The 21,819-nt window shown below is 43.9% G+C and overlaps 1 protein-coding gene across 8 annotated transcripts in view; it reads left to right on the top strand.

The window, feature by feature from the left end:
* slc20a2 (solute carrier family 20 member 2) overlaps positions 1–21,819 on the top strand; it is a 62,913-nt gene that overhangs the window by 27,329 nt on the left and 13,765 nt on the right. For 6 of the 8 annotated variants that reach the window (XR_011517029.1, XM_015973187.3, XM_015973185.3 and 3 more), the window contains exons 2-7: positions 10,528–11,082; positions 16,283–16,423; positions 16,599–16,684; positions 19,839–19,935; positions 20,018–20,137; positions 20,796–21,029. Coding sequence is in view for 7 of the 8 variants with exons in the window: in XM_015973187.3 (XP_015828673.1) it covers positions 10,794–11,082; positions 16,283–16,423; positions 16,599–16,684; positions 19,839–19,935; positions 20,018–20,137; positions 20,796–21,029 (967 nt within the window). In the remaining variant the exon portion in view is untranslated. Of the gene's footprint in view, positions 1–201; positions 462–485; positions 1,434–10,527; positions 11,083–16,282; positions 16,424–16,598; positions 16,685–19,838; positions 19,936–20,017; positions 20,138–20,795; positions 21,030–21,819 lie in introns of those variants that run through there. The other 2 variants (XM_015973186.3, XM_015973190.3) reach the window with 2 other exon arrangements.

Genomic DNA, 21,819 nt, shown 5'->3' with positions numbered 1-21,819 from the left:
GGCACCTTCTGCATTAGAGGAAAAAGAAGTTGATTAAAATAATAGATTTCACTTCATGGAAGTTGATCAGCTGTGTTGTCCTGTCCGTAGCTGAAGTCTAGAGCGTGTTTGAAGTGTGTTTACACCGAGAACCTTTGAAGACATGCTTTGTTGTTGCCATTCTTGAGACAACCCCCCCCCCCCCCCCATCAAGGCTGACTGACCTTAGCGTTGTACAATGCGTGTATGTTTGGGTTGTGAGCGACCGCGCCTCCCTGCTGTGAAGCAGAGGCAGCAGGTGCAGCTGACGCACACGGGCTCTTTGGGGATGGGGTGGGGTGGAGGGGGACAGAAAGGGGACGCGATGAGCCAGAGACAACAGAGGACGACGACACAGGAGCTCAACAGGTCCAAGATCAGACCTCTGGATGGTTTTATTTTGCTGTCGCTCTTCTGGTTCACAGACGGGATGTGAAGTAAAGGTAACGTCGCCTGACCTGTTGAACGTCTGCGTCTTTAACTATGAAGTGTCAGATATTCAGAAATGAAAGAAAGGTTAATTTCATGTGAGGCAGACACCTTTTAAAGTAGCTGAGGGTCGATCTGCGTGCTTGTTTTACCTCCTTTCTCACTGAAGTTGCTGCTCTTTGTCGTTTAAGCTAAGCCGGTCGCCTGTGCAGGAATTAGCTTGTTGAGAAGCGAAGCCTGGTTCTGCTTTGTGTTCTGTTGCCTACAGTAAGTCTGTTCTGTCTCTTCACCGTGTCAGCGAGCGCTCCCCACCTCTGCCTGCCCTGCCGGAGCCGAGGGACACGGGAGCACGCTGTCCAGCTTTTCTGTCAAAGCGACAGTTGTGGCAGTTGAGCGCGTGAACGCTGGATTGTACTAAAATATTAATGTTGGGATGGTGTTTTGGTGTAATGACCTTCTGTGTTGGTGAGGAAATGAAGAGATAAAAGGTAAAACACGGCTGACTTTTACGTTAATCTCTGCTTTTAGTTGTGATCAACGCAACAAAAGCAAGGTTACTGCTTCGGATGTCCTTGATGGCTCCGTCTGAACGACATCACACCGGTGTGCCTCCTCTCCATCATCTGTTTTCTGCCCCCGCGCTCATTGGCTGCCTCCCCTCTGACTGTCCATCCTTTTGTGCACACAACCAGTCGACAGAACACCTCGTCTGCCGACAGTAACTTGTAGGCAGAGGCGTTCCTTTAAGAGGCAGTCTCGACTCGGCTGGCTCCGCTGCACCTCCTCTCTGTCCTGCAACACCAGCACAACTTGCTGATTTCTCACTAAGCCTCATTCGCTCTCTTTTCCCCTCATCACTTATCTCCCACCAGTCCAGCACTCACCGTATTTCCTTCAGTGTTTACCAGTCTGCCAGTCCCTTCTGTCTGTGTTACTGATGCTGTCATTCATCTTCCTCACGTCTGCTGATGTGAGGAGGCACAAAGGTGAGTGGAGTGCATTTACAGTCTACTCCCCCGCGGCCGGTTTATTTTTCCCTCCTAATTAAGTCGTTCTTTTAACTCGGTACGCCGTCACATTCGAACCACCTCGTGTCCTTGGAGACAGACCACAGCCTTTTCTGCTTCAGGTGCAACAATTAGGCAGCGCTGGTTGGTTGCTACTGTGGGTCATCATGTGACACACTGTGCACGTTTCAGTTGTGCTGAACGCTGCGTTGGCTGCTTAGAAGGAAGCGGTTGAATCGGTGTGTAGACGGAGTAGCTGCGTGCTGATGCAGACCGTAGCTCGTGACACCGTTTTGCACCAGCTGTGGTGCAGTGGCATCCCAGGCAGATTAATGAGCGCCGTACAGCAGCGACAGCAAACGCTTAGGAGACTATTTGCACTAAAGTGTTTGCACGCAGGTTTTGTACTTTTCTAACGTGTTGATGTCAGCATCGGCTGGCACTGGAATGGCTGAAGCTGTGGTTGTGACGTTGCAGGTTGATGCTCCCAGTCATACTTATGCTTCCAAACTTTCAGATCCCTACTTATATGTAGAACTTTAAAGAGCAAGTCACCCCCTGCCAGATTCTTACTCCACTCCCACTTCCTGTTTGAAAAATGCAACAAATGCTGTTGCCTAGCAGTCCGAGAGGGTGGAGCCGCTAACATATACACACACTCACGACACTGTGACATCATAATGTACCATCTAACATCATTGTGTGACTCTTAGCCAATAGCGATGGTGGATTTCGATTCAAATGCAGTGCTGAGTTTTTACTTGACGACGGTGTTTAGAATATAAAAATTTGAACTAAGATGCACTAAAGTGCCAAATAATTGACTACATGTGTCTGCAGCACAATCAGACACTCATTTATATAGTTTATCAGCAAAAAAATGTTGATTTGGAGTGACGTGCTCTTTAAGTGAGAATGGGGTTCTTACTTTCACATATTTATGAGCAGTTCATTGTTTAAATATGTCGTGACACGTAAATGTTCCAGTATAGACGTAAAGCTCCAGTTCAGTCCGGTTGTGTTGTGTTTGTGCGTCAATCATCTCATTATGTGAACTGTTTGTCATCTGACACCCCCAGGAAGAAAATGGGTCTGCCAGAAATAAGTCCAGGAGCATGACACGTTACAGAACACGTCACTCAAGCGTTCTTCTTACCGAAGCTTTCTCAGAAGTTATGGGGAAAAAACAAACGTTTGGCCTTCAGATGGGGAGAAAGTTGTGTGTTGGGTCGTGTTCAGAGACACTTTGGCACATCGACAGGTGGTGCACTAGCCCGTTACGTCCTTCAAACCACTGAGAAAAGAACATGCAGTCACTCGTCATGTTATTAGATCACAGCTGTTGGACTTTTAACAAATTCAGCCAGTCACGTAAAAGCTTTTAAAGCTTCTTTCCGGAGTATTTCTCTTATCCGATGGCACCGTCTAGTGGCTGACAAGCATGCCACACAAAAAGTCTGTTGCTCTGTTTTTTTAAGATGGCGACTTCATGTTTCTGTTTATAAATGTCCTCCTATAGCTGACAAACGGCTAAAACACGTTGTTTTACGAGTATTATTCTCATGTCATGTTTTGTTTTCATATATTTATATTTTAAAGACTTTCTTGTCTGTGAAAAGTTCATCAACTCTGCATCAGCTGAGGTACTTCCTTAACTCTACAGCATCTAAGCGGTAGTCTAAAGCTTGGTTTATGCTTGACGCGTTTACTTTCCGCTTGGTGATGCGGCTCGCGGATGGAACGCGCTTCACAACTCGCAGCGTTTATGGTTCATGCGGCTCGTCTCTGCGGTGAGCCAATATTCTCCCAAACTGTAGGGGGCAGCATGGAGCTCTACGGCATGCATCCAACACTACACCATAGTAGAAGTAGAAATTACTGTTTACAACATGGCATTCCAGCATTTTTAAAAGAGTCCTCGTCTTTTCCGACAGTGCGAGCTATTTCTCTCCAAGAATGATTAACAACATGTTGATCACGGCGATCTCTGAGAGCTGAATCATACAAACGTCTGTATTTACGAACAGTGGCGGTTCTACATGGAGTTAATCCTCACCTGAAGGCTCATGATGGGTGGAAAAAGAGGCAGCAAGGTCTTTATCCTCACTATCAGATATTTTTGCAGACGACTCTGGAGACATATTAGCTGAGGATGTAAGTGGAAGCTCATCCTCAAGGGTCAAGGCTGTGACTCGCATCCTGACCAGCGGCAGATGATGATCCAAAATATTTTAGAATTGCCCCTGAACTTGCAATTTAAACTGACATAAAAAAACTAGACTGCCAGAAAGGCCACATTTTATTACTGAACAAACCATGTGAAAAATAGTCAGTGCAACAAATGAAGGAGCCACACTTCTGACTAATCTGTCCAAACAAGACTGTGGTCTGCTGCTAAAGATGTGAAATAAAACAACTAAATGATGAGGCTGCGATGTCAGAATCTTCTTATAAAAGCCTAAATAATATGTGTTAAATCAATGGGTGCTGTCTAGTTTCCTCTTTCCCGTCTGATATTTAACTTAATTCATATTTTATAGAACAAAATTCACCTATATTTCAGTAACATTTTAGGTGGTATTAACATCACTCATCATCCTAGTCAAAATAACATACAGTATCTTAATATATCCAGTTACACTATGATCAGCAGACCAGTAATGTACTTCATCAACGTGCTCAGTAGTACTGGAAATGCTAATAACAGGATAGTTGGTGACGACTGGGACCTTTTTTCTGCTTGTAGAATTTCTTCATTATTATGTGAACATGAATCGTGATCAACGTGTTTTTGTTGTGCAGGAGGCAGGCTGAAGGCTGCAGGGCGCATTTAACGAATCCTCGCGCTTGAATCATTAAAAACGGACTCAAGGAATTTATTTGAACTATGCCAGTTGAGGTGGTTTGGGCTTCTGGTCAGGATGCCTCCTGGACGCCTCCCTGGGGAGGTGTTTCGGGCATGTCCTGCCGGCAGGAGGCCCCCGGGTCGACCCAGGACACGTTGGAGAGGTTACATCTCCAATCTGGTCCGGGAACGCCTTGGGGTCCTGCCGGAGGAGCTGGTGGAGGTGGCCGGGGAGAGGACGGCCTGGAGCTCCCTAGTTGGGATGCTGCCCCCGCGACCCGGACCCGGATAAGCGGAGGAAGACGACGATGATGACGACGAAGTTTAGACTTAAATCCCGAAGAGATATTTTGTGTTGAAAACACTCTAAAGTGTTCATTTTGGGGGGCTGGATTTGGTGTAAATGTCTCATAAAAGCCATAGATGTTAAATGGAACTGGCTGGAACCGGCTAAACGTCGTTAACCTTTCTGAGCTGAGCTAAAATCGATATCTGCATCAGATATTTCATCATGTATTAATAGTTTAGTACTCTACTTGCCAGATTTGGCCCGAGGGCCACCGGTTGGTGATCCGTGATGCGGCTCATCAGAGTTGGTGTTGTTGAACCCCCCAGGGTAGCCGCGGCTTGTTTTATACTTCAGCAGTTGGAGTTTTAGCTTGGAGAAAAGTTTTGTTGAGTTTGGGGTGGTGGTGGTGGTGGTGGGGGGGGGGGGGGGGGGGGGGGGGGTATGAGCTGGTGTTGGGTGCAGCTGTTGCTCTGAGTTTCCCCGTTTAGAAGATAAGAGCAGCTATAAACAGGCTGGTGCTCGCAGCCACACCCTCGGTCTCACAAGGCACAACTCTCAGTCGCAGCTCGAGGACGCTCCGTTTGCTTCCTCCTCCTGTTCGAAATGGAAATCTGCTGCGTGTGTTCTTGTGGCATGGAGCAGTTGCACACTGTGAGAAAATCATCAGAAGTTTTCTCATAAACAAACGGTTGATGTAGAGCCCCCATCTGGCCTACAAAGCACACGTTTTTAAATATTACTTAAAATAAGAGGTACGAAGCTTCAAAACCACCTGCACGTCGCTGCGTTTGTCTACTTTTTTATGTGAATAGTTTGGATTTCAGAGCATTCAAATGAAGCAGAAGCTCAACCCAGAAATAAAAATGTGTTTTTATAACTTGTCAAGTTGATTTAAAAGTGCAGTAATTATCTTGACACTAATTTAAGGATTTACTTTCAACAACTGCCTCCAAATTTCTGTGTCTAAAGATTCACGTGACTTTGAAGTATTTTTTTATTTTATTTCAGTAAATTATAAAATACATTTTCTTCCCTCTAAACTTTTTATTGAAAAAAGTTTGAGATGAATGACACTGCGATAAAAATAAAAACGTCCTCCAGACGCGATTCGGAGACATTTTGTCGTCCCTCCATGTTTGTGTTGTGCTTCAGCGCGGGATGAAGGAGAACAAGGAATGACCTCAACTGCTCCAGATGGAGCTGTTGGTCCGGAGGAGGGAGTCATAACTGGCTGGGGGTTATTTAGAAATGAGCTGCCTGCCCGCCGTGCGATGAGGAGCACGCAGCCTGTTCCTGCTGAGAGAATGTACTGGTTCAGCCTTCAGGCTGTTTACATCCCATTAACAACTGGCCTTATTACAGAAGGAAATCTGGTCCCTTTAAGTCCATCAAATAACTTAATGATGCACAAACAAAAGGAGAAAGACCTTTTAGAAATGGTTTCTCCACTTGCTTTGTTATTGATAATAAATTTGTGGGAAGATTTTTATGTGGATCAGATTTTACTTCATAAAGTCAACCGATGTTTCCTCAGTCCTCAAAAATATCTTCATTCTGAGAAATATCTATGGAAGAGCCCTTTGATGCATGAATTATGAAATCTTCAACCATGATTTTTTAAACAATTTTTTTCATTCATCTTTAGGTGTGAATGAAACAAATTTCAACAAATATTTTTTGTAAGATTTTGTTAATTTACAAATAGTTTATTACACGTCCAGCTCAGTGGACAGCGTGCATTCTGAACATGAAATATGTTGGCTTGACTTGCTGAAGCCCAAATGGAGGGGCTCACATGCAATAAAGTCTTCAACAGCTGTGTTTAATAGCAAAAATAAATAAATAAATAACAATTTTGAGTACCTGTCCACTGTACTGACCATTATGCATCAAAGGGTTAAGCCCACTGAGTAATCACGTTTATTTTATTAACTTTTAAATTGAAGAAAAAGTTTCAGCCTGGGTATTTTGCTATGGAAGGCTTTCATTGGTAGAAATTATGTAAAGAAACAAACATTTAAAAAAATCTTTGATATTCTCGAGGGTCAGTCTGTTGAGTAAATTTGATGCAATTCTTCCATGAAAAAAATTGAAAGCTGCTTAAAGAGCAAGTCACCCCCTACCAGAGTCTTACTCCCCTCACACTTCCTGTTTGAAAAATGCAACAAATGCTGTTGCCTAGCAGACCGAGAGGGTGGAGCCACTAACAAATACACACACTCACGACATTGTGACATCATAATGTACCAGTTTACATCATAGCATACCTCTTAGCCAATAGCGGTGGCAGATTTAAATTCAAATGCAGTGCAGAGTTTTTACCTGACAACGGCACAACACTGACAGTTTCAGGCAGAAAATTTAAATTGTAACTAAAATGCACTAAAGTGCAAAACTATTGACTACACGTGTCTGCAGCACGATTGGATAAGCATTTATATAGTTAATCAGAAAAAAATAGTTGGTTTGGGGGTGACTTGCTCTTTAAAGAGCAAGTCACCCCCTACCAGAGTCTTACTCCCCTCACACTTCCTGTTTGAAAAATGCAACAAATGCTGTTGCCTAGCAGACTGAGAGGGCAGAACCGCTAACAAATACACACGCACACACACACACAAACTCACAATGACATTGTGACATCATAATGTACCAGCTAACATCATAGTGTACCTCTTGGCCAATAGCAATCGCAGATTTAATTTAAATGCAGTGCACAGTTTTTACCTGACAACGGCACAACACTTACCGTTTTAGGCACAACTTTTAAATTTGAACTAAGATGCACTAAAGTGCATCTACACGTGTTTACAGCACGATTAGACACTCACTCAAATAGTTTATCAGCAAAAAATGTTGATTTGGGGGTGAATTGCTCTTTAAAGGGATCCTTTGTAACTTTTTAATATTTTTAAATCATCTTGAGCCGATTGGTGCTAAAATGACGTTTTACAGGGTTAATGTTAGGCCACCCAGCCCCCTGTGGCCACAATATCCCACTTGCAAGCATGCTCAGGTTAAACCGCTGCTAAAAAAAAAAAACATCTCTTCCTCCAAATCATGTGGAGAACTACCGACCTATCTCACTCCTCCCTTTTCTGTCCAAAATCATTGAAAGGGCGGCTTTCAAGCAGATCACAGAATACCTCTCACAAAACTGTCTGCTTGACCCTTACCAGTCTGGGTTCAAAAAGGATCGCTCCACTGAAACGGCTCTGTTAGCAGTGACGGAATCCTTAAAAGAAGCTAGAGCGACAGGCAAATCCTCAGTGCTTATCCTGCTCGACTTATCGGCTGCATTTGACACTGTCAACCATGGCTTCCTTTTGTCAGCACTCTCTAGCATGGGCATCACAGAGAAAGCACACGCCTGGTTTGAATCGTACCTCACAGGACGATCATTCAGTGTATCTTGGCTTGGACAATCCTCTACCGTGCACCATCTTGCCACAGGAGTCCCCCAGGGCTCTGTACTAGGACCTCTTCTCTTTACCATATACACCACCTCACTGGGTGAGATCATTCGATCGCATGGCTTCTCCTACCACTGCTATGCAGACGACACCCAGCTCTATCTGTCATTTCCACCGGACGACCACACTGTCTCTGCACGAATATCAAACTGTCTCTCTGACATATCAAAATGGATGAAATCCCACCATCTCCAACTCAACCTCTCTAAAACTGAACTACTTGTCATCCCAGCAAAACCATCCATACAGCACAATATCTCAATCCAAAATGGCTTCCTATCTCTGGCTCCTTCAAAGGCAGTTTGAAATCTGGGTGTTGTGATTGGTGAACACCTGAGCTTTAAAGATCATGTTGCCTCTGTTGCTCGTTCATGCCGCTTTGCGCTGTATAACATACGAAAGATCAGACCATACCTAACACAACATGCCACCCAGCTCCTGGTGCAATCTACTGTCATCTCCCGCCTCCATTACTGCAATGCCCTTCTAACTGGTCTTCCAGGCTGTACTGGGAGACCTATTCAAATGGTCCAGAACGCAGCGGGGCGTCTGGTCTTCAATCAGCCAAAAAGAGCACACGTCACCCCTCTGTTCATTGAGCTCCACTGGCTACAGCTAGCAGCACGCATCAAATTCAAATTGCTAACACTAGCATACAAAGTCCGAGATGGTACGGCTCCCATCTTCCTGAATCCTCTTGCAAAGGCTTACGTCTCGGCCCGGCCGCTCCGGTCATCACAGGATGGTCGGCTAGCAGTGCCTACACCACGCTCAGGACAATCCAGACTCTTCTCATGCATCGTTCCACAAATGTGGAATGACCTTCCAAGCACTACCAGAACTGCGGCTTCCTTTTCAATTTTCAAGAAACTCCTGAAGACCCTGCTCCTCAGAGAGCATCTTCTTAACTAGCACCCTCCCTGCACCCGTCCCCCTCTCTACTGTCCACTCCTTGTTCCCTCCTCTCCATGACTGATGTCAAGTTGTTGTTGTTATTGTTGTTGTTGTTGTTAGCCTCAAGGGCAACATGCCGATTATCACTTGTAAGTCGCTTTGGACAAAAGTGTCTGCTAAAGACATAAACATAAACTTGCGACTTCAGAGTGGCGGGTAGCTCTATTGGAGCCTAGAAAAATGAAGCTGACATACCTGGCGCTGTAGGCTGGCTCCAGATTGTTTCCTGTTCATGAACCAGCTGATTTGTTTAATTTAGTGATGAATCTCTCCTCCAGACACTAATGAAGGCCGAGGAGATGTTTCAGCGGTCAGATTAAGGTGTTAAAAAGACAAACACACAGCGAGGAGACTAGTGGGTGCTAAAAGAAAGCCAAACTGCCAGTTCCATTTGTTAAATCATATCAGTATTTAAAAACACGTGTTAAATTTATTTTAGTATCGTTTTTTAACCAAAGTGTGGAAGATGGCCTAAGAGCATCTTGTGGCTCCAGAGCGGCAGGTTGCAGAGCCCTGGTCTAAATGGTGCAGATGTAGAGAAATGTAAGATTTGTTGCTCTTTTGTTAAATAAAATGAGTGAATTGTTGTGAAGGGTTTCCTGCTTCCAGTACGTAGCTGCATGGCTGATTAAGTTAGTAATTTTATGTTTGCAATATTCAGCTGAGGCGGGTATCTTTAATTTTCATTTTTTGTCCAATTAATAAAAAACATTTCTGAATTGTGACTCATAAGAAGTAAAAAAAGGATTATTGTTATAATTATTATTCATGTTTAGTGTCACATTTCACTTTGCAAGCATGATAAAGCAGCTCGCCAGCATCAGATGCAATGTAATGTTTTTAATTAGGCTCAATTTATGAATAAATATGTCATTAAATGTTGCCATAGAACCAGTTATGGTCACTAGTTGTTAGTTTAGTCTTTTACTGAAGAGTTAGAAAACCACAGAGGGTTTTGTGAGCCACAGCAAAGCATCGCTGCTGAAAATCTTACTGCATTGCAGTTGCGACTCATTCCATGCACCAAATGTTCTATTTTGTTTTTTGCTGCACCAAAAGCTTTTATTCTGTTTGAACTTGTGCTGCAAAGCTTGTTGGCAAAACTGTTGCGTAACTCTGGCTGCACCTAACGCAGCTGCAGCAGCAGCCGTGCTGGAGCAGCGATCAGAGACATCTGCAGCAGACTCTGTCATGGGGACGTCCGCGAGGCTGTCGGGGAGACGCTTAAGATTGTGATTAAAACTCAGAAAATCTCATTTTTTCACCTAGTTTGTTACCTTTTCGCTGTGACCTAGTCTGCCTCGTGGCCCAGCTCCCTGAACGGTCTGATTGGATTAATCTAAAGGACGCGGTGGTTTCCTGTTGCAGCATTCAGACGTGTCCCCGTTTCCCCAGCAGAGACGCTTGCTTAGTCCTTCCTTCTCCCGTGTTTTGTGTTTTCTGAGGAAGTCGCACGTAGGTGTAGCTGAGCCATCATGGCTTATGACACTAATCTGTTTCTGTGTCTCTTGACAGGCGGACGACCGTGCAGACAGGCTGCCTCACACTAAGCTATGGAATGCTCTCTGCTCCCACCATCACTAGTCTCCAATCTTTGGACTGAGCTCCAGACTCTTAGTTAGCAGCTGTGCGTCTCCCCTCCAACTCTTTCTAACCAGGGGACAAATTACAGCAGTGGACTTGGCAAGTCATCCACTGAAGACGCCGAACACCTCTTTTCTTTTTCCTCCAAGGTGAGGCATTTTTTTTCCTGCTCCTTGGATTCGCAAAATCATATCAAGATGGATTTGGAATCATATCTGTGGATGGTGGTTATCGGCTTCATCATCGCCTTCGTCTTGGCCTTCTCGGTGGGAGCCAACGATGTGGCTAATTCTTTTGGCACAGCCGTGGGGTCCGGGGTGGTCACTCTCAAGCAGGCCTGCATCCTGGCGTCCATCTTTGAGACTCTGGGCTCGATGCTGCTCGGGGCCAAAGTGGGAGAGACGATTCGGAAGGGCATCATCGACGTCAGCCTCTACAATGAGACGGTTCCCGTACTGATGGCAGGAGAGGTCAGCGCCATGGTCGGTGAGTTGGACTCATTTTTCTTCCAGATGAACGTAGCGGCAGACCTTGAGGTTTATGAAACCCACGCCATGATTTCTTTATTTGATCTCTTTAATTCCAGGGTTTGAAGGTCTGACGGTGTCATCAGTGGACTCTAGAATATGTGCAAGTTGATAAATGTTGATTGGGGAGGGCTTCTATGCTGGAGTAAATCAGCAAATTTGATTTGTTTTATTTTTTTGACTGATGAAAAAGTAGGAATTTTGAGGCCAGTTGTACTGAATCCCAACCAGAAGCTTGTTTCTAACCCTAACCTAATGGATAATTGTCATACAGGTTGTATAAAGATAGAATTTGTTTCTTAATAAGTTTGAAAAATCTTACTGACACTAAATCTGAGGTTAACCGGTGTATGTTTTTCAAATGCAGAGGTTTACAAACGAGATGCTTTTGTTACGCGCTCCGCTTCCGGTGTCGGTACAGGATCTGCTCGGGTGCAAGATCGGCTCGGGTCCGTCGACTGCCGATGACGTCTAAGTAGTTGATTGGCTGAACATGAACCTTACGGAATTACGTAATCACGTTACGTTGTTATCACGTGACGTTGGTCCAGGCAAATTTTTTCTATTGGAAAGATGGACAACTTTTACAAAGAAATCCATCATTACCTCTTTGAAAATACACTTTTAGCATAGAGCTGCAAGTATATTAGGGCTGAACGATTAACTGCATGTGCAATTAAATTGCGATGTGACAAAAGGAGATTTTCTAATGGCAAAGGCTGCAATTTGGCAGCGAGTGGTTAGCGCAATGCTAATATACATGGAAAAACCCATAGGAATGCTAATGCTAATATCGCCGATTACATTATTACAAATTATGAATTAGAAACGTGCCAAATGATTACATTTGGAGTCTAATAGAAAGTAAAACTACCATCAATCAAATAAGTACAGACAGGTATTTTAGTAAAGCCAGAAAACTTTTAACTCCAGAGTTTTGGCTAGCAGCTATGAGCGTAACTGAACTACGCATGGACAAGACGTCAAAAACTCTAAACACAAAATACTTCAATAAACGGGACACACTTCTTTCCTGCAAATACAATTTCACAGGTGTTGCTAATACCTATGATCCTTCAAGGGATGTGCTCAAAGAGGAGTTCAACATGAATCAAATATAGTGTTTTATTTTACAAATACCATTATAAACACAAACTTACGTCTTAAGAAACATTATTTTAATAACGAAACTGCTAAATTCTTTCCAACAATATAGATGTGTAGTGTATTTTGTCCGAGTGGGTTTGCCGTACTTTGACGTCATCGGCAGTCGAAGGACCCCGAGCTGATCTTGCACCCGAGCCATGGACGTAATTTTCACTTTAGAAGTGGGGGGGGACACGGGTGTGTGTGTGTGTGTGTGGGGGGGGATCTTTACAGTATGCTCTAAAGGGAAACAGGCTTCAACACAAACAGTTGTTTTCCACTTGGTCCTAGAGCTCAACCAGTGTCAATTTAATATAGCGTAATATTGTTTTTGGATGGTAAAAAGTGCAGGGGTCAAAACTTGACTTTGGAAAAAGTGGGGGGGACATGTCCCCCCTGACCCCCCCCAAAATTACGTCCATGACCCGAGCAGATCCTGTACCGACACCGGATCACTTCAACCTCAGCTGTTCAGATCGGCCTAGGCAGGAAGTCAAACCCGAGAGCTGTGTAAGGCATCCGGCAACTTTCAAAATAAAAGAAAAATGTGAATTTCCTGTTGCTTAGCTAGTAGAAAAATACGTCATTACCTTGGTGTACGACCTATTTTAATTAAAAATCTCAGGCCAGACACCTCCAAAACACACAGTGAAATGGAGAGCTCTCCTTAAAGGGAGCCTACGTCTCCTCCCATACCGGTCGGCTCACGGGTCCCTGGAAAAACGGAAAAATAAAAGAGACATTTTCTAATCAGCTTTGGCTTTCGCCCTGAATCGCACATCTATTGTACTTATATTTAAAAGAAAAGTAATGATGTGTGTTTCGACCAGCCAGTTACATGCGTTGAGATTGATCAGCTTGTGAAAGTTCGCTGTTAGCATGACTACAAATCAGATATCAGCACTGCGTGTATGATGTCATCACATAATCTCCTCTCCCCTAGCGTAGCTGCTACTTGCCACATGGCCAGGTTTATCGTGCTTCTAGCCCCCTGAAGGAAGAATTCGATGTTTGATGAACTTACAGCTGTTTTCCCTGTTTTCTCCGTGTCCGGTTCGACGACGTCACTTACGTGGAGCGCATTGTAGTCCTGGACTTATTTTCACACAAAACCTAAAATAATGTGTTCCTCCGTTTGAAAATAAGCGCTTTCTTGGTATCAAAATGCATCTTTAAACTCAAGGACATCATATGTGAACTCCATGGCACAAAACAAGCGGGATTAGAAAATAGCGTTTTTAGCCCCGTTGATTAATTTTTTTGTTCTTCTAGGGACCCACGATCCGGAGGTAGAAACAGATTTAGGCTCCCTGTTCTACCAAAAAATGAAGGCAGGAAAAACCGCTGCCACCTAGCAGTTGGAGTTTGAATTGTACCATTCAAAATAAACTGTAAAGGTTTGCAGTCAACTCAGAACGCCTGTGCTCGGCTTCTGACCAAGTCCTCCAAACACACCCACATCACCCCGCTTCTCCTCCAGCTTCACTGGCTGCCAGTCAACTTCAGGGTTCATTTCAAGATCCTGGTTCTGGTCTATAGGGCCTTACATGGACAAGCACCATCTTACACTGGTGATCTTCTCAGTCCCTACACTCCCAGCAGGTCCCTGAGGTCCAGTGATCAAAGCCTACTGGTTGTGCAGCACCAGACTAAAGGTCAAAGGTGACAGATCATCTGCTGCTGTGGCCCCCAGACTCTGGACCTCTCTCCCCCTGAGCCTGAGATCAGTGGACTCAGTGGTCTCCTTTAAAAAGCAGCTGAAGACTCACCTGTTCAAGCTGGCTTTTGTATGACCTTCTTCACCTCTCTCTCTCTTTATTCTGCTCTCCCCACCTATTCCACCTTCCTCAGGATCCACTGGTTTCCCTCTTTCCTGTTCACTCTCTCTCTTTCTTAACATTTTTAATCACAATTTCCTATTTTTGCTCATTTTAAATATATTTTAAAAAATTTTCTAAATGCTTTTTTATATTTTTACATTTTTTGTTTTTGTGAAGCACCTCGTGATTTTTATCTTGAGCGACGCTATAGAAATGATATTTTCTTCTTCTTCTTCAATTCTCAATTAAAAAATTGATGCACTACTTTTAATTATCGATTCAGTATCATAACAAGAACATCACAATATTTCGGTTTATTGATATTTTCTCATCCTTCTACAAAAGCGCCAAAGAAATCTATTACCAACACTTCATGGAGTTGAATGTTGCGTTCACTTTCAGGGTCTGAGATACGAAAGAGTACCATAATATCACATATTTTATATTTTGTGATAGTAAACGCCAGTCTTAACGTTGTGGTGATGTTTTATTGGAACGCGGATGAAACATGGAGGTCATTCTGAATCAACTCGAGACTTTTTACATTCAGCTATTTTATTCTGAAGGATTCTGTAAAGGTGGACATAAATCCTACTTTTAGAGAAACTTTTATCAGCAGGAGAGAAAATCTACGGCTGAACCTTGTGACGGAAAACATACTCGGGATTAAACACAAGCAGTTTTCCGTCGTCCTCGTCGTCATCTTCCTCCGCTTATCCGGGTCGCGGGGGCAGCATCCCAACTAGGGAGCTCCAGACCGTCCTCTCCCCGGCCACCTCCACCAGCTCCTCCGGCAGGACCCCAAGGCGTTCCCGGACCAGATTGGAGATGTAACCTCTCCAACGTGTCCTGGGTCGACCCGGGGGCCTCCTGCCGGCAGGACATGCCCGAAACACCTCCCCAGGGAGGCGTCCAGGAGGCATCCTGACCAGATGCCCAAACCACCTCAACTGGCTCCTTTCGATCCGGAGGAGCAGCGGTTCTACTCCGAGTCCCTCCCGAATGTCCGAGCTCCTCACCCTATCTCTAAGGCTGAGCCCGGCCACCCTACGGAGGAAACTCATTTGGGCCGCTTGTATCCGCGATCTCGTTCTTTCGGTCATTACCCAAAGCTCATGACCATAGGTGAGGATTGGGACGTAGATCGACCGGTAAATCGAGAGCCTGCTGTTTTCCCTTTTTATTATTTTGTATAAGAAAAGGTTTCAGATCTTAATGTTGTACCTGAAGAGCGTGAAAGGCGAGCTACCGGACAGTCTTTGTCTAACCTGAACAAGGGAAACGCTTCAGCTGGGTGGCTTATGTGGAATTTAAAGAAGTCTTAACTTTTTTATTTGACCAGACAAAAGGAGGAAAATGCATTTGTGTTCAGAAGGTTTTGATGTTTGACTCGAGGTCACGGAGAACGCACATTAGTGGATGAGTCATTGTTGTAGAAAAAATGTCTTGGCTGACAATAACAAAGTCTTTATTTCATGTAAGATTTAAACAATAGATGCTGTTGTCCTTGGAAATGAATGATAGGTTTATTTGTGGGAAATTGCTGCATTAATACACCTTACATGGTTTATTATGTCTTATGAATATAAATGAATACTAGTTTAAGTAAATTTATCTGTTTATGACTAAAGTTTAGAGACTAAGATGCTTAGTGCATCAGAAATGATTTTTCTGGTGATGATTGTAATATTTCTGTGAATAAACTGTTTAAAGGGAAACTTGGCAGTTTTGCTTGCTTTTAGCACCCCCTAGTGTCCGTTATTAATTCACAGTGGCGATATCAGAACAGAAACTCTTCTCCTTGCTGTGCATTTGTCTTTTTAACACCTGAGTCTAACTGCTGATTAGTTTCTAGAGGAGCGATTCATCACTAAATCAAACAGATCATGTGTGTTCATCTAAAACATGCAGGAGATGTGCTGGAAGCCAGCTCCGCTCCACAGCACCCTCCACCAGCAGGGAGCGGCCTGCAGTATTCTGGCCACAGGGCGTGTGGGGTCTGAGTGACTTTTCAATAATCCTGTAAAGAGTCATTATTTAAAATATGAAAAAGTTGAATAGCACCCCTTTAAATGGCAGTAAACGCCCACAACTTATCATATTTATGCACACAAATCTCAGTACTGCTGTGTTTTCTTGCTTTAGTTTCCAGAACACACATTTAGGTTTGTTCTTGTCTGTTTTGGGTCACAGGTTCAGCAGTCTGGCAGCTGATCGCCTCCTTCCTCAAGCTTCCCATTTCTGGAACTCACTGCATCGTTGGAGCCACCATCGGCTTCTCCATGGTGGCCATCGGCACCAAGGGTGTGCAGTGGATGCAGCTCGTCAAAATCGGTTCGTCTGCATCATCTTGTTCTGTTTTGCTTTCCGCACCACAATAAACGTCAGTCCTGACTTGCTTTGTTGGAACATTTTAACCTTTTGGTAACGTGACCTTCTCCTGAGGTTTGTGCAAAAACTGAAAACAGAATTTTTGGCTGATGCGGTCTTTATTTTGTTGACTTCCCAGTTTCTTCATGGTTCATCTCGCCTTTGCTGTCCGGACTCATGTCTGGACTCCTCTTCATGCTTATCAGACACTTCATCCTCAACAAGGTGAGCTTTTATGACATTGGTGGTAAATTAAGTCAATTAAATGATAATTATAAAAAGAATAAAGTTCATTAGAAAGCAAAAAAAACAACGATTAAACAATTCAATTCAATTCAATTCAATTCAAAAATACTTTATTAATCCCAGAGGGAAACTGATTGCTGTAGTAGCTCAGAATAATAATAATAATCAAGTCATCAAAGAGTTGTTGTATATTACAATGGCTGTTGGCAGGAAGGATCTCCAGTAGCGGTCAGTGTTGCAGCCAAACTGAAGAAGCCTCTGACTGAAGACACTCTTCCGTTGTCGGACAGTCTTGTGAAGAGAATGCTCAGGGTTGTCCATCATGTTCTTGATTCTCTGGAGAATCCTTCTCTGCATTATCTCCTCCAGCGGTTCCGACACTGCTGAAACTCTGGCTGAGTCCTTGAAAGGGCTTGGAGTTCCTCCATCTTGTTGGCCGGTGATCTCACATCGCCCATTATGATCGATGGAAGAGATGGTTTGAATTTCCTCTTTCTGTCTCCGTTTTGCTCCCGCTCTGCACCCACGCTTCTTGCGTTTTAGCTCATTTGGGATTTGTGGCTTCAGTTGAGGTATTATTTCAGCCTTTCCAATGTTAATCAGCTGCTCCCGATTGTAAACCAGCTTGTTGCCATGGTTACGCATCATAACAAATGCTCAAAAAGTGAAAAAAATAGCAGTAAAAATCCTCCAAGCTTCACAGCACCAGAAACAGAAAAGTAAAATGTCAAAAAAATACAGTTTTTCTTGAGAAACTAGAAGAAAAAATGTCCAAAAAAGGCAAAACTTACATATAGTCAACAGAGCTACTCCAACATGCAGCCACCCAGAGCAGCGCCGTTCTGGAAACGTGCATAAAAGCAGTTAAAGATCAATACTCATTTTTCAGCACACTTCGGTTGCAACCAGAGCTCTGTGTGCTGGATAGGTGAGTTTAAACAAGAAACGGGGGATTCCAACAGCACGGCTCGGAATCTTCCTCCAACTTTCCAGTAGCTGCATCGCTGTGGTTCCAGCCCAGTTCGGTGATATGATGTCGCTGACCGTCAGTCACTGATTGGTTAGGGGGTGGAGGCACTGTTTGCTTCAGAGCTTTGTGTCTGCTCCCTTGCTGTCTGAGAAAAAGCCAGAGACTGAGCAGAACGTTCAACAGATCACTGCAACACCTGATTTCTAAGAAACTGACAAAAGTCTCATTTTTACACATTTTTATCTCATTTTTATTCTAAACAAAAGAAAATTTTAGAATCTAGAAAAATAAGATAAATATTTTTAAGGGTGTGGATCACCGAAAAATCTCATTTCTGATTAAGATGCACACAGGCTGAACATGAAAATAGTCTCCTACACCTATCTGGGACAGCAGGAGGGTCATGGGTTGGATTCCAGCTCCCGCCAGGGATATTCTGCTGTTGCGTCCTTGGGCAAGACACTTCAGCCTACTTGCCTGTGTTGGTGGTGGTCAGAGGGGCCGACGGCGCCAAATGGCAGCCTTGCCTCTGTAAGAACGCCCCAGGGCGGCTGTGGCTACAAAGTAGCTCACCATCACTGGCAGTGTGTGAATGTGAGAGTGCATGCAAGTGTCTTTGAGCGTCCTAAACGAGCGCTATATAGGTTCGGTGTATTATTATTATCTCCTGCGTCAGCTTCTGACAGAAAACAGACGGTGAAACTCTAGAATTTGAAGAGCCTGACAGATCTACGTCACACGGTCCCGTCACATTCATGGCCCCCGGCCCGAGGGGGTGGAGCCCCAGCCCGACCCGAGCCTGACTTTATTTTTAACCTTTCATAATGTTTTAGCGTGATAGGACGCTCAGCGTTCTGATTATCTGTGGGAAGCGTTCTGCAGTAAAAAAGAAAGAAAAACAGCATCAATGCAGCTTTTTTTTTCTATCAGAGCGTATTGTTCGAGCGGCAGATGAAATTTACGAACACTATATTAATTGGATGTGTTTGTAAATTTAATCTGCTCTGAAAAGGCGCTCTTGTGCAGTTAGAAAAAAAGCAGCGTTCTAATTTTCTAACTGCAGACCGGCAGATTAAATAAACGCCCCCAGTTAACACAGCATTTGTAAATTTAATCTGCCGCTCTGAAAATGCGTCCAGTTAGAAAAAACCAGCGATGAATGCTGCATTTATTTAACTGCAGAGCGAATTTATTCACAGAAGAATAGAACGCTGCCGTTTTCATGAGAATAAACGAATGTTTCTGACATCAAAGTGGACATAAAACGGCGTGTTAGAACAGGGCCGCATGTTTCAATCAGCTGTTTGAGAATTCGTTTATGTCGGCGCATTTATAAACCACACACACCTTAACTGAGCTAACGGTGCGTGGGAAGCAGGCAGGTGCTGCTGCGTTCAAGTGTTTCAGTTTTTTTTTTATGAATTCGATTAAAAATAAAGACGCCCGGCCCGTCTCCGAGGTAATTACACAGTCGTTAGCCCGAAGCCCGGCCCTCGGGCCGTCGGGCCGGGCTTTAGTGCAGGGCTCTAATCTTGACTCATGACGGGGAAGGCTGTTGTCCGTAAAATGGCAGAGAATGTGTCTGAAGCTCACCTCTGATGTGGCTCCCTTCTAGTTCCTGAAAATGACCCCCCCCCCCCCCACACACACACACACACACACACACACAAACAAACAGGATAAACAAAGGTTGCTCAGCTAGAATTCTTAAAACTAGTAAAATAATCTGAGTCGCGTTCTTGGAAACCCCCGTAAGGAAAGAGCTCCGGATCAGATAAAACATTCCTGCAGGTGTGTGATGCAACAGCAGAGAGGATCATTTTAAGGTCACGTCAGCTGATTTAGGTGTCGGTGAGTCACGCGATGGCGGCGTGTTTACGTGTAGACGAGCGTCACTGATTCTGTAGATGGACCTAATTCCTGTTTGGGTTGCTTATGTTGAAGATGCGAAGCGAAGCGTCACATCTGGATTTAATGTTTGAATTTTACTGCAACAAACAAAGATTTGTAATTGTTTTGTTTTTTTTCTAATTGGAAATAGTTTGTTGACGGTTCTAAAATAAACAATTATTAAACTGGGATGAAATGTTTACGGTTTCAAACGCATTAAAACGAATAACTTCAGAAACTTTACTAAAAGTTAAACTCTTTGTTCTTTTGCAGGACGACTCGGTCCCGAACGGCCTCCGAGCGCTGCCGCTCTTCTACGCCTCCACCATCGGGATCAACACCTTCTCCATCATGTACACCGGAGCTCCCTGTAAGCACGTCCCAACGTAACCGGGACGATAAAAACCTGCAGACAAGTACGGTTCTCACTGGGAATGTTGTGTTGGTTGCAGTGCTCGGACTGGAGATGCTCCCGGTGTGGGCCATCTTCCTCATCACCTTAGCCGGGTCGCTGGTCTGTGCAGCTTTGGTCTGGTTCTTCGTCTGTCCCTGGATGAGAAGGAAAATAGCAAGTAAGTCTTTTTGTTTTTTTATGTGCTAGACACTCGAACCACTCTCTGAACTCTGGTACTTTTACTGCTTGGTGTTTTATTTTGTCTGAGAGCTTAAATTACAGCATAGATCCACGGGTCCGGATGAAACAGGGTGAGAATAAGGCTCTCGGGGTAGACGGCTTTCAGATAAAGGGAGTGCTTGTTTCTCCTCGTGGTAAAATCAGCCCACAGCGACACAGATGGCTGTAAAAGTCACGACTCACCAACTAAAACAATAGAAGGAGAATAAGAAAAGGGAAGTCAGCATCAGACCTTCAGATGAATAAAACTGGGAAAACCCCTAGAAATAGAAAATTGACTGTATTTACTTTAACCCCGCATGGATGGACTTGGACCTGACCTGTCGTGACTTGTGAATACCTCTAAGGATTATAATCTTGTCCTAATCTGGGTATTTCTGCGTCCTGCAGAATGAAGCATGTGATTGTTTGTGTGCTCGAGGAATGGGGCGTCATCAGAGCTGGGATTAGTTTGGGTCAGCTGATGGATGGATGTAGTGTTTCTGCGGGCCGATTACTGATTTCCTGTACAAACCGCTGCAGCGTCTCTCCTCGTAAGTCATAAAAACCACTGAATTAATTGCAGAAATTCACCTTTATTATGGTTTTTCTTTCAGGTCGTTTAAAGAAGGAGCAGGTTCTCTCCAGGATATCCGATGAGAGCCTGGATAAGATTCCCGAAGAAGAAGAAGAGAGTCCCGTCTTTAAAGAGCTTCCTGGTGCGAAGGGCACGGACGAGGCGGTGCTGCCGCTAACAGGAAGCAGCAGCGAACGGAGCACCCGCGACCCGAGCACGGAGCTCACTAACGTGGGCAACGGAGGCACCGTCCTGCCAAACGGGAGGGTTTATGGTACGATTTTTAGATTTTAAAGCAACACTTGATGATCTCAGCGCCTCCCCCTATTGGCTGAAAGCAGAATTACAAATTACAACACATTATCGCTAACACAAACCAACCGATGCGAAACAGGGCGCATAGTAAAAAGGTCCACACCGATGGGCAAAAACTATTATTACTTCAAGTCAGTGACTCGATGCAACCTGCTGGGTTCCTTATATAGGAAACATTATTTCTGATTGGCTTAATGAACTGACCTGAATGGGAATGTTTATTATGTGAAGTGCCTTGAGACGACTCTTGTCGTGATTTGGTGCTATATAAATAAACTTGAATTGAACTTCCAAGTCCAGTAGCAACAAAGCCAGGTCAGCATCAGTCCATGATTTCATAGCCTTCAGCAGCTGCCTCCGAGTGTAGGCCACACCGATGTTCACTCTGGTTTTAGCTCTTTGCTTCGCCTTCATCAAAACATCTCAACGAAAAGCTAACTTCTTCTTGCATTTTTTATCTTTCCTATTCTCTCTCTCTCTTTCTTAACATTTTTTCTTTTAAATTGCAATAGCTTATTCTTGCTCATTTTAAATATATTTTAAACATTTTCGAAATGCTTTTTTATATTTTTACAATTTTTATATTTTTTGTTTTTGTGAAGCGCCTCGTGATTTTAATCTTGAGAGGCCCTATAGAAATTATATTTTCTTCTTCTTCTTCTTCTTCTTCTTCTTCTATTGTTTGGCAAGCTGGTAAAGCTAACTGCTAGCCTTTATATTAGCTACCAGTGCAGCTGTTGCTGCAAAGC

The sequence above is a fragment of the Nothobranchius furzeri genome, chromosome 17 (assembly GCF_043380555.1).
Source record: "Nothobranchius furzeri strain GRZ-AD chromosome 17, NfurGRZ-RIMD1, whole genome shotgun sequence".
Classification (NCBI taxonomy): domain Eukaryota; kingdom Metazoa; phylum Chordata; class Actinopteri; order Cyprinodontiformes; family Nothobranchiidae; genus Nothobranchius; species Nothobranchius furzeri.
This window is presented reverse-complemented; position numbering and strand designations above follow the sequence as displayed.